Raw genomic sequence first — 11271 nt, forward strand, 5'->3', positions numbered from 1 at the left:
GTCTATTCATTTTGTGCATCAACAGAATTAGTTACCAAGTCCCAAGCACTTGGGAAAACTCTGTGAAGGCAGAGGAGTTGCAGAGATGTAACAGACCTAATTTGGCCTGTAGAATTTGGTAGCATTGTGAGATGTAAAGAGCCCAGCCGACTTTCAGCTCAAGCTGACCTTGCAAGTCCAGTTGGAAAAATCATTTAAAAATGGACTGTATTTGATATAGAAATCCCCGCAAGACAATATACATGGAATCCCATGGCAGTTTTAAAAGTTCTTTCATTGTACCGCTGCATGTTAAGTGCTGAGACAGTAACCCACAAGATGTTAGGTGTTGTACAAATAGTGACATACAGTCCGTGCTCAGAGAGCTCAGGTGACACCATCAACTTAAAAAATGTCAAAAATATTTTCACTCATTATTGTCCCAACTCACCGCTAAGATTGGGAGAGCTTAAAGATGGAGAAAAGTCTTTATTTTTTCCTGTTTATTTACTTTGCAGATTTTTCAGTGCTCATGTATAAGCAACTGCCATCTGTATTAGGTTTTTCTTATAGCAACAGGAAAGAGAAATACAAAAGGAAAGTGCAAATATAAAAGCCTTTGCCAATTCTCACAGAGCTCAGGGAAGAAGTTTACACCTGAAGTTAGCTACTTTTAACGTGGTTTTAAGTGGATGATTTCAAAGCTGATGGTGTCCCTTTAAGCAGTAATCAGAGGAAATATGTCAGAGCCAGGAATACAAGTTACAGACTCCTGTACCACGCTCAGACCAGTTCTCTGAAACAGAGCTAAGAGAAAAGCTCTTTGTCCTAGCATGTACTTTCTTTTCATAGATTAAAAGCATATGAAAATTTACATACAAGTAACATTAACCAACCACAAGTTAAAAGCTCAATTTCCAGAAATCTCAAAATAAAAGGAGATTTGAACGCCAGAAACTAGGAGTTGGTAATTCCGCTACTTATTATTATTATTCTTTTTTTATATACTTACTTTCTTAAAGTGAGTGGCTGATTGCACTTTCCTAACAGGCTGCATCAGTGCATCGCGAACAATGATGCTGATGTCAGCACCAGAATAGCCATCAGTTCTCTTTCCAAGCTCTCGATAGTCTGATTCTGTTAGGCTGTTTGGGGTGTTCCCAAGGTGAAGCTTAAACATAGCAGTCCTACCGTGCTCCTCAGGCAAAGGAATATAAATACGCTTCTCAAACCTTAATTAAAAAAAGTCACAGACACTGATTCTTGCAGGTATTTGATGGAAAGCAGTTTATGCAAATCAATAAATGGCCTAACAGAACTAGAAAAAATAAGGAAGCAATCTGAGCATTATAGCTTTAAGAATGTGTGTGCGCGTGAAGTGAGAGTGTGGAACATTAGCACTGGTTATTTTATAAGTCTGGAAAAAAAATACTGTAGTAGTCATAGTAGCAAATACTAATTAAAATTACGTTCAGATTATAATAACCCCATTTCTTCCTTTTCATGACTGAGAAATCTTCCCTGGGGTTTGAAATTATCCCAAGCTTGCGGCATGTCTACATGGAGATTTAGTGCATGACAAGCAGGGGTTTCAAACTATAGTGCACTAGCTTGCCACACACTAACTGGTCACACTGACCCTGCTACCATGCAGCAGAAGTTCCACAGTGTGCTTTATGTTTGAAACAGCAGTACATTAAAGCATATTATGTAACTTTTAGGCTCCAGCTACATGGCACAGATATGATACCCTTGCTCATGTATGCATATTTGCACTAGCTCTCATCAAGCTGGCCTGACTATAAACAGCAGCGTAGCCATGGTAGCATGGGAGGCACAGCTTAGTCATGCATAGGGTGATCAGATCACCCAGGTCAAATATCCAGACGTGAGGGGGGAAGGGGGGCAGGGCAGGGGGCAGAGAAGAAAAAATGGCAGCAGAGCAAAAAAATCCCCCACTCCTGATAACCCCCCCGCCCCCAAGCGCTGGAGAGAGGCCTGGGAGACTCAGGGGAGCGCGGGGCCAGGGTGAGTGAGAGTCCGGCCTGGCCCCAAGCAGGCAGGACTCGGGCGCGTATATGGAGGGAGACTAGGGGGCGTCCCACGGGGCCAGGAGGCGGCTGTTCTCCCCACCTGGGCAGTGGGACTCTGAAGCAGCCGCTGCTGCAGCTCCCACTGCCGCGGGGGGGAAGAAGCGGCCGCTGGCCAAGCTCCGCGGCTGTGGCTCTGGCACCCACGAACCCCTCGAGCCCGGGCCTGCTGCGGGGACCCAGCACGCACGCCGCGCGCGTCCAGCCACTGGCCAGTCGCGTCTGGCCTGGCTGCCCAGCTGGTGCAATCCCACGGGCGGCCCCGGAGTGAGGGCAGCAGGCCCCAGCCCGCCCATCCTGCTCAGGTCCTGCAGGGGAACGAATGGGGCTGGGCTGCCGATGCCTCCGCCGCAGGACTGCACCAGCTGGACAGCCAGCCCAGATACGACTGGCCAGGGACTGGGTGCAGCATGTGCGCTGCTGGGTCCACGCAGCAGGCCCGGGGGGTTCGGGCCCGGGTGCCAAAGCCGCAGCTGCCAAGCGCCACGTGCTTGGCCACTTCCTCCCCCCGGGGCAGTGGGAACTGCAGCAGCGGCTGCTCCTGAGTCCCGCTTCCCAGGTGGGGAGAACAGCTGCCTCCTGGCCCCACAGGCCTCCCCCTACTCTCCCTCCAGGTACCACGCCCGAGTCCTGCCTGCTCGGGCCAGGCCGGACTCTCACTCACCCTGGCCCCACGCTCCCCTGCGTCTCCTGGGCATGGCGTGCTTGGTAAGAGGCAGGGATCTGGGGAGAGAGCCAATGGGAGAAGGAGGGGACGGAGTCGGGGTGGGGGAGGGCGCAAGCCCTTCCGGGCTCCGGAGCCTTTGCTTGTTTGTCCAGTGTCCCAACCTAACATTGGTCGGGACGCGGAACAAGCAAGCAAATATTGGGACAGTCCCGATAAAAAATCGGGATGTCTGGTCACCCTAGCCATCCAGTGTATGTACTCCACCTGAAACTGTAGGGTAAGTCCTCAGCACAGCTAAGCTGTGCCTCTGCTGCTGCTACCTATGCTACCATGGCTATGCTGCTGTTTATACTCACACCAGCTTGGTGAGAGCATGTGTACACAAGCAGGGGAATCACACCCCTCGCCTGTGGAGTAGATGTGACCATAATGCATGGTAGTAGGGTCTACACTGCCAGTTAGTAAGCTGTAGATTTACACCCTGGTTTGTTGCAAACAATCTCCATGTAGACAAGCCCTTAGTCACAGCAGACAGACTGTTTCTAGAAGGAGCTTTAGGGACAAAAATCCCTTCAATATTTTTGAGGTATGCAGTGTCAAAACAATTTTTTTGCTCAATTAACACAAGTATGGCTGAACACCTTGACTCCCCTCTATTAATAATGTCTCTTTATTTACAATAGCTTTGTAAACTTAAGTTAATCAACTGAAATGTAACATCAGGACATGTTCAGTGAGACTCCGCTAAAAATTTTAGTACCTTGATCAAGACTTCTTCCCGATATATTACTAGGAGGCTTTTAGAATTGCAGTTCTCCCTGATAAGCACAGTGACTATTGTTCTCAGACTGCTGGGATTATTTCTCCAAAATACATGCATACAAAGCACAACGTATTCTCATTTTTCAATGCTGGAAAAGTTGCCACAAAATAATAGCTAGGGCAGTGGTTTTCAGACTTTCTTTCTGGTGACCCAGCTGAAGAAAATTGTTCATGCCCATGACCCAATGGAGCTGGGAATGAGGGGTTTGGGGTGTGGGAAGGGCTCAAGGCTGGAACAGAGAGTTGGAGTGCAGGGGTGAGGGGTGGGCCTGGGATGAGGGTTTTGGGGAGAAGGAGGGGGCAGGCTCTAGTGTGGGGCTGGGGATGAGGGGTTTGGAGTGCCTCAGGGTTTGGGGTTGAGGTGTGGGATGGGGTCAAGGCTCTGGGCTGGAGGTGCTGGCTCTGGTGTGGGGCTGGGGATGAAGAGTTTGGAGTCCAGGAGCGGGCTCTGGGCTAGGGCACGTGGTTACCTTGGGCAGTTCCCGGTTAGCGGCACAACGGGGATGCTAAGGTAGGCTTCCTCCCTGTCCTGGCATTGTGGACTGCACTGACCTCCGAAGCGGCTAGCAGCAAGTCCGGCTCCCAGGCGGAGGCATGCAAGCGCCTCCGCATGGGTCTCGCCCGCAGGCATGGCCTTCCCTTGCCCCTCGCCGCCCCAGCTCCCATTAGCTGGTTCCTGGCCAATGGGAGTGCAGAGCCAGTGCTTGGGGTGCAGGCAATGCACAGAGCCCCATGGCCTGTTCCCGCCCCCACCCCCACATCTAGGAGCTGGACCTGCTGCTGGCTGCTTCCGGGGTGCAGCGCAGTGTCAGAACACATAGGGACTAGCCTACCTTAACCAGGCAGCACTGCCAACGGGACTTTTAATGGCCTGGTCGGCAGTGCTGACCAGAGCCACTGCAACCCAGTGCCTTACATTCCGCGACCCAGTAATAGGTTACGACTCACAGTTTGAAAACCACTGAGCTAGGGGGTAGGTAGTGCAACAAGTCCATGCACCAGCTCTTTACCATACTGACACATACCAGAAAATTAGCTTCTCTATTGAATCCACTTCAGCATAATTACCATTCTTTGCTCAAGAAAACCTCAGGACTAGACTAAGTAGGTGTTTTCAACTGAGGTAAACTCAAAACTCTGTGTACGTGAGAAGAGAGAGATAAAGGGGCAGAGACATACAAAGCACCAGCACATATTGCATGCAAACACACACTGGCCTGACTAGTATTAATTAAAGTGACCACAGGACCTCCAGCCCATACATTCAGGATCTACTGTAAAAGAATTGGAGAGTTTTCCAGTGTACAGATATTCAGGTCTCCCATACAAGGTAGTTAAAGCAGGATAGTATTTCCAAACATTCACAGATTAAGCCACCACCTAACCACTGGTGAATTGAAAAAAATTTAACACTTTGTGCTGTACAGCGTGAAGTTGCATATTTTACAGGACAATACATGTTTTTGTTATAAGTTACCTTCTCCTGATAGCAGAATCCAGAACCCAGGGTATGTTTGTAGCTCCCAAAACCAAGATTCCTTCATTGTCTACACCAACCCCTACACCAGAACAGGTAATATTTAATGATGTAACACTTTTTTAAAAAGCATTTTAAAACATCTTGAAAGGTTCATCTTGAAAAACTGCAAATTCTCTTCAGTAATCTTATCCAAACTGAGTATCAAACAAGCCAAAACTGATTAATTGCTTTAATTAACTGTTCCTTAAAGCCATTAATCTTACCTTGCATCTGAACTAGGAATTCTGTTTTAATTCGTCTAGCAGCCTCACTTTCATTCTCACTTCTTGATCCACACAGAGAATCTATCTCATCAATGAAGATAATGGAAGGTTTGTTTTCTCTGGCAAGCTGGAATAAGTTTTTCACTAATCTAGAAAAAAAATTAAGTTATCTTCAATGAGAAGACAGCAAGTCAATATTATTGTACTGCACCATATCAAGCTTACCACAGGATAAGGAATCAAGGTTCATAATCATGATTTTAAGTAAGCAGTTGAGGATCCTCAAGAGGCACAGTTATTTAGCTCTGTAAATGGTGCTTCACTCTAATCCAAGTCATCTGGCAATACTGGAGGGAAATGAGGACTATAAAGTATAGTGCTTCAGTGATGTTCTAGCTAGTGAAAGATCCGTTCACGTTTGCTTTTGGTCCTTTACAAGCTGGGCAGAACACATGAAGAAACAGACTTATTGTTCTGTTATGTATTAAATGTAATTTAACCAGCTCATGAGACTTTGAAAGAGTAATACTGAATAATGACTTCTGTAAATACTGTATCTGGTAGCACATTAGTTCTCTTTAGGTGAAGGAAGTAGCCAGAAGGGTTGATATGCCCAAGATCTTACACATGTTCATATTTATTTGTTCAGGAAAAAAAAACTGATTAATATAAAAGTTGATGCCAATAATTTAAAAACAGAGAAGTCTCAGGTAAAGCTCTAAAAATTGACTAAAAATGGTCTCAGATACCAGGTCTGTCTCTCAAATTTGTTCTGTTTTCAAGTGGAAAAAATATTGTTTTCCAATTGCAAAATAAAAGTCAACCTGGGGTTTTTATATCTTTCCTGCTTTTCCATCACCGCCAATAACCCTGACTCAACTGATATGAATTATAGGAATATTTAAAGTGTCTAAAATTTGTGCATTTTTAACAGTAAATGAAAGTCACTTTTCCTCTCAGATTTAACTTCCTTGGCATTTCTGGTGTGATAATCTTGCAAGTTCTTCCATCATCTATGAATTCTTCCTGGAAAAACAAGATAGGGAATACCTACATTTCTTGGTCCTTTTTTTAAAAAAAATTATTTAAAAGAGCTTTTCCCCGTAAGCCCTTCAGGCTTTGTTTGTACACCTTAAAGAAGCAGAAATAGTTGGCCAATATTTACCATTTTTCTCCTTTTGAAGGTCACTTTTAATAAATCGCCCAAGTTTTGTTACAAGTCAGGAAGGAGAAAAATGATCCTTATAATAAAGGATCCACACCAAGGACCACATATAGTGAAGACCCTCTTTTCATGCACAGCTGTAGAAGAGAGAGTCAAGGCTGATGTGGGGATAAAACCAAGTTTCCTGTCTTTTTTGGTTTATTTTAATGAGACATATATAATACAGACTGCCAGAAATTTTCCAAGAAAAATACTGGTTTGTGAACCTGAGATGTTTCAGGAAAAGTTTGGGTTTTTACAAAAAACTTTCATCAAATGACTGGCAGGAACCTGACTGGCAGACTGCTGGAGGACCCTGGGTTCAAGTCTGCAGCCCCATCATGTGGACTGCCCCTCAGCCTAGGGAGCCCTGGCTCTAATTAGGGCTCAGCCCAGTAGCATGGAAGCTCTGAGAGCCATGGCTCGAGCCAGTGCTCTCAGGGCTACCAGGTTCCCGGCCGCTGAGCCAAGAGCCTGGAAGACTCTCGGGGCATCTGGCTCCCCAGGCTGTGAAGTCAGGCAGCCTACATGACAGGCTGCCCAGGAGCTGCCGATCCCTTAATCCCCAGCAGCTCCAGAGTGAACTGGACAAGAATGTGTGTTCACTCAAACTGCCAGTGATCTCAGGGAAAATATTTCATTATAAAAACACTACATTTTGACATTTCCAAAGCAAAAAAAAATTTTTTTTTAAATTTCCCATTAATGGGAAATGTCAAAATACTGAAATTTTTCCTAAAACCTGAAATTCTGAGTTTTGGGCCAGCTCTAGTATACAAAATACCTCAAATTTTACCTACTTTTGAAAGCATCATGAAGTTGTACAAATATCTGAAAAAAGAAAATAGTAGTGATTACATTCCTGAACCTCAGAAGACAGTGGACTGGAGTGTTTCAGAACCAAATAAAACCATTGGGTATATTAAAAAACAAAAATAAAAAATAAAAAAAATCAGCTGAGCTACTTACTTTTCACTCTCTCCTAACCATTTTGAGACAAGGTCAGAGGAGGATACTGAGAAGAATGTAGAGTTGTTGGCTTCTGTGGCCACAGCTTTTGCCAAGTAAGATTTTCCTGTTCCTGGTGGCCCAAACAGAAGAATTCCTCTCCAAGGTGTTCTCTTTCCTAAGAGTTATATTTAAAAAAAAAGAAAAGGACTTGCCTGAAGAATTTTGATACAAGGATCAGTTTGGTTAAGAACTTAGTAGAAAAATGAATCCTCACCCAAGCTTATGAAATTGTTTATATATTTATTCACTTTTGCAGTTGAAAGAAGTTGGTATCTGTTGTATTTACATCATTTAGATTCATATATAATTTGTTGATTTATTAATAAACTATACCAATCAGTTTTCCAAAGTTAGCAAATGTGTAAGAGAAATACAGCTTGTAACATCGCTGTATTTAGAGTTATCACTCTTCTCCCAATACATTCCCCAACTGCTCCCACCACCTCAGCATACACATCCCACCAGACTATGGAACAGAAGCTCTTAGAGGACACCTAGACATAGGTCACCATGATGACAGTGTAAAATACTTCTCCCACCTCGCCAGCCATGCCTCTCCCCCAGACTGCAACCATTAGGACCAAGAAAGTATATTAAATTTATTTCACCTGTAAATAGATGAGGAAATTTAATGGGCAATATCACTGCTTCTTTAAGTGCTTCTTTGGCTCCTTCAAGACCAGCAACATCACTCCACTTTATATTTGGTCGCTCCATAACAATGGCACCTATAAAATAAGAGACCAGATAAACTAGGAAGGTATATTCCTTTCCAAAGGGCCTCTGTTGTCAAAGAATTAAAATCTTGGACCCTGTTCACATATGAACTGCTGCTCGTCAATTCCAGCATGGCTTCCATAAACAGACTGCAGCATGTACAGATTTCAACAATGTTTAACCACCATACTTAAGCAGGGTTCAAGTTCTGCTGTGGCTAACTAGAGTTAGACCATGATTTGGCCAGCAAGTACGAGTTTTCTAGCAGAACACCACTCTTTAACATCATTTGGTTGTGTGTAAATGGGCATTGTCTGCTATAGTCCTCTAAATCAGCTCCAGTAGTTTCTGCAGAATTTAAGTTTCTATTTAAAATAAAATGGCTAGCCCTTATGTAAAGCAGTGTAGCCCAGGGGACAGATCACTTGACTGGGACGACTCAGATATGAGCTTCATTCTTGGTTGTGCCTACTACATGACTGTGGGCAAGTCACTTCACCTCTCTGGGCCTCAGTGTTCTCATCAGTAAGATATAAAGCCTTCTTTGTAAAGCACTTTGAGGTCTACGTATGTAAGAGCATATTGGGGCCTTGCCTCTCTCGAAGGATGAAGTGGACTGATCAGGAAACAGTGAGTCCCAAAGGCCTCTAAGTGGGGCTTTCCACTTAGGTAGCCTAAAGACAGAACTTCACTGCTACCAGCCAGTCTGTATATTGATGACAATGCCCAGATTTGCTAAGTTATATTGCTATAATACCTTGGATCCTGGTAAACACCCACTAACACACATCAGAGAGCAAAGCTAACAGGCAATACCTGTGGCAACACTGGTCGGTGAACATGAAGATTAGCAATTTGAAGGATACCTAAGAGTTGAGATAAGAGTTTAGAGAAATGGCCTAGCCAATGGTATGAACTAACTGTGTTCTTTTGTTGGTTTGGTGAAAACCATTAAACCTGAAATAGGTCTCAAGTCCACAGATTTTTGGAGTAACAAAACAATTGAGAAGAATCCTCAAAATACAAGACCTCTGTGTTGACTCCCACAAAATAAGAGGTGATTTTGTTGGAGTCAACACAGAAGTGTCTGTCTGAGATATTCAGTTTCTTGAAATAATTACATTCACGTGGGCTGGAACTGAAACTCCATCTGCAGTGGGCAAGGGTATAAAATACTAATAAACCCCAGGCGGCAATCTCAAGCATCCTGCAGTCATTTTCTCTCAAAATTCTAAAATATAAATAAAACCTCTGTTTCATAATGAGATTATAAATGGGATTGGATCTGTATGTAAAAGAGTATTAAAAGAGCATGATACTTAGTTGTAAATTGGGTAAAGTAGTTCTTGAAACTATATATAAAATCTTTTAGGCGAGAGGATATGACGTTTGTTAAGCTAAAAAACAAAGAAAAAACACAAAAGAGAAATTCTTCTTAGATTCATAAACATCTTTATGTAGGGCAGCTACAAATAATTGTGCACCATTGAAGAGTAATCTAACAACACTGGATTTGGAAGTTATATTAGTTTCCCTATTTTTTCTCATTAATAACTGACATCTCTGGCAAAGAGGCTCAACTTATCCAGAGTAGGGTCACAAGACAGGCAAAATATTTTGCCTAAGGAGAACTCCTGGGGAATATATTTCAAAAGGTTCCTGAGATCTTTCTAAAAAGAGATTTTACCAAGATGACTGAATAAATGGAAGCATGAAGGTCTCAAACAGACACTTCATTTTTCCTATCTGCAGGTTCAATAGGAAAAATAAACACTGCAGCTGAAAGGGTAGCTTTATGGAACAAAAAGGATATAGAGGATTCCACCCTGTGACAGATGGCAAAGGGATACACTTTTTCCACAAAAGGTGTTAGAGATTTGGAAGTATCAAACATATGAAATTCTCATCAATGAAAGACAAAGCTATTCAGAGCAGTTGCTGTAGCAGTTGGGGATCAGTTTGATCTGGAAGAATATCCAGACTCTCTGTGAAGTAGATTGTCCAAAAACAGTCAAGGACAAACAGCCACAAGAGAACAGTAAAAACATAGCTGCAGAAAACTTCCAAGGTAAGCAATTGTCCACTGCTGCTGAAAACCCTACATGAAATAAAGCTAGGAATCAGAGCTTCCCATTTGCAGGAAAATAAGATATCCTACTATAAGAAAAGAAGGTGCAAGCAAATAAAGCTATTTCCAAAAGGAAAAAAATGGTCTCCCAAAACACCATACAGCCTCTCAGAGTTCAAGCATTTCCACAGGAAAGAGGGGCAGTTCAAGCTCTTCACGTCTATGCGCTCAAGGGCACAATCTGGAAGCTCTTGCAAGAATCCCTGGTGGCAGTACTCCCACCCCCAGATCACAACTTAAGAGCAGACAAATCTAGAGTTCCCACAGAACAAAAGACTGCTCAGAAGAGCTTATAGTTTTCTTAATCAAGCTCAGGAATTTCACAGAACTGACCTGCCATGAAACTCTATGTGTTTTTCTTACATGTTTGGGACTCTCAGAATCTCTTAGCTTTCTCCTGCTTCAGAGTATAAGTTCTTCCACAGCGTAAGAACTATACAGGAGAAGAAACAACAAATACTGTGCAAATGGACCAAGAGGCCAACCACCAGGAATTAAAATGAAGTCTGTGCTAGACTATTCCATGGTGAACTGAGTGCTTAAAGTGTTTTACACACTGTTGGGGGGGAGGAGGGGGTAGAGGATCAGACGGGTCTAGCACTGCAATGGATGAAATGATATTAAACCTACTAGAACATAAGAATGGCTGTACCGGGTCAGACCAAAGGTCCATCTAGCCCAGCATCTGTCTACCGACAGCGGCCAATGCCAGGTGCCCCAGAGGGAGTGAAGCTAACAGGCAATGATCAAGTGATCTCTCTCCTGCCATCTCCATCCTCTGATGAACAGCCCTTCTGGCTAATAGCCATTTATGGACTTAGCCACCATGAATTTATCCAGTTCTCTTTTAAACATTGTTATAGTCCCAGCCTTCACAACCTCCTCAGGTAAGGAGTTCCACAAGTTGACT

The 11271-nt window shown here is 43.7% G+C and overlaps 1 protein-coding gene across 2 annotated transcripts in view; it reads right to left on the minus strand.

Moving 5' to 3' along the window:
• Positions 1-11271, minus strand: part of VPS4B (vacuolar protein sorting 4 homolog B) — a 50414-nt gene that overhangs the window by 21939 nt on the left and 17204 nt on the right. For both annotated transcript variants that reach the window (XM_032792413.2, XM_032792414.2), the window contains 5 exons: positions 8125-8244; positions 7475-7631; positions 5302-5450; positions 5036-5117; positions 992-1211 (listed from right to left, as the gene is read on the minus strand). In XM_032792413.2, coding sequence (XP_032648304.1) covers positions 992-1211; positions 5036-5117; positions 5302-5450; positions 7475-7631; positions 8125-8244 — 728 coding nt within the window. The remainder of the gene's footprint in view (positions 1-991; positions 1212-5035; positions 5118-5301; positions 5451-7474; positions 7632-8124; positions 8245-11271) is intronic.

This window comes from Chelonoidis abingdonii, chromosome 2, assembly GCF_003597395.2.
Source record: "Chelonoidis abingdonii isolate Lonesome George chromosome 2, CheloAbing_2.0, whole genome shotgun sequence".
NCBI classification, from domain to species: domain Eukaryota; kingdom Metazoa; phylum Chordata; order Testudines; family Testudinidae; genus Chelonoidis; species Chelonoidis abingdonii.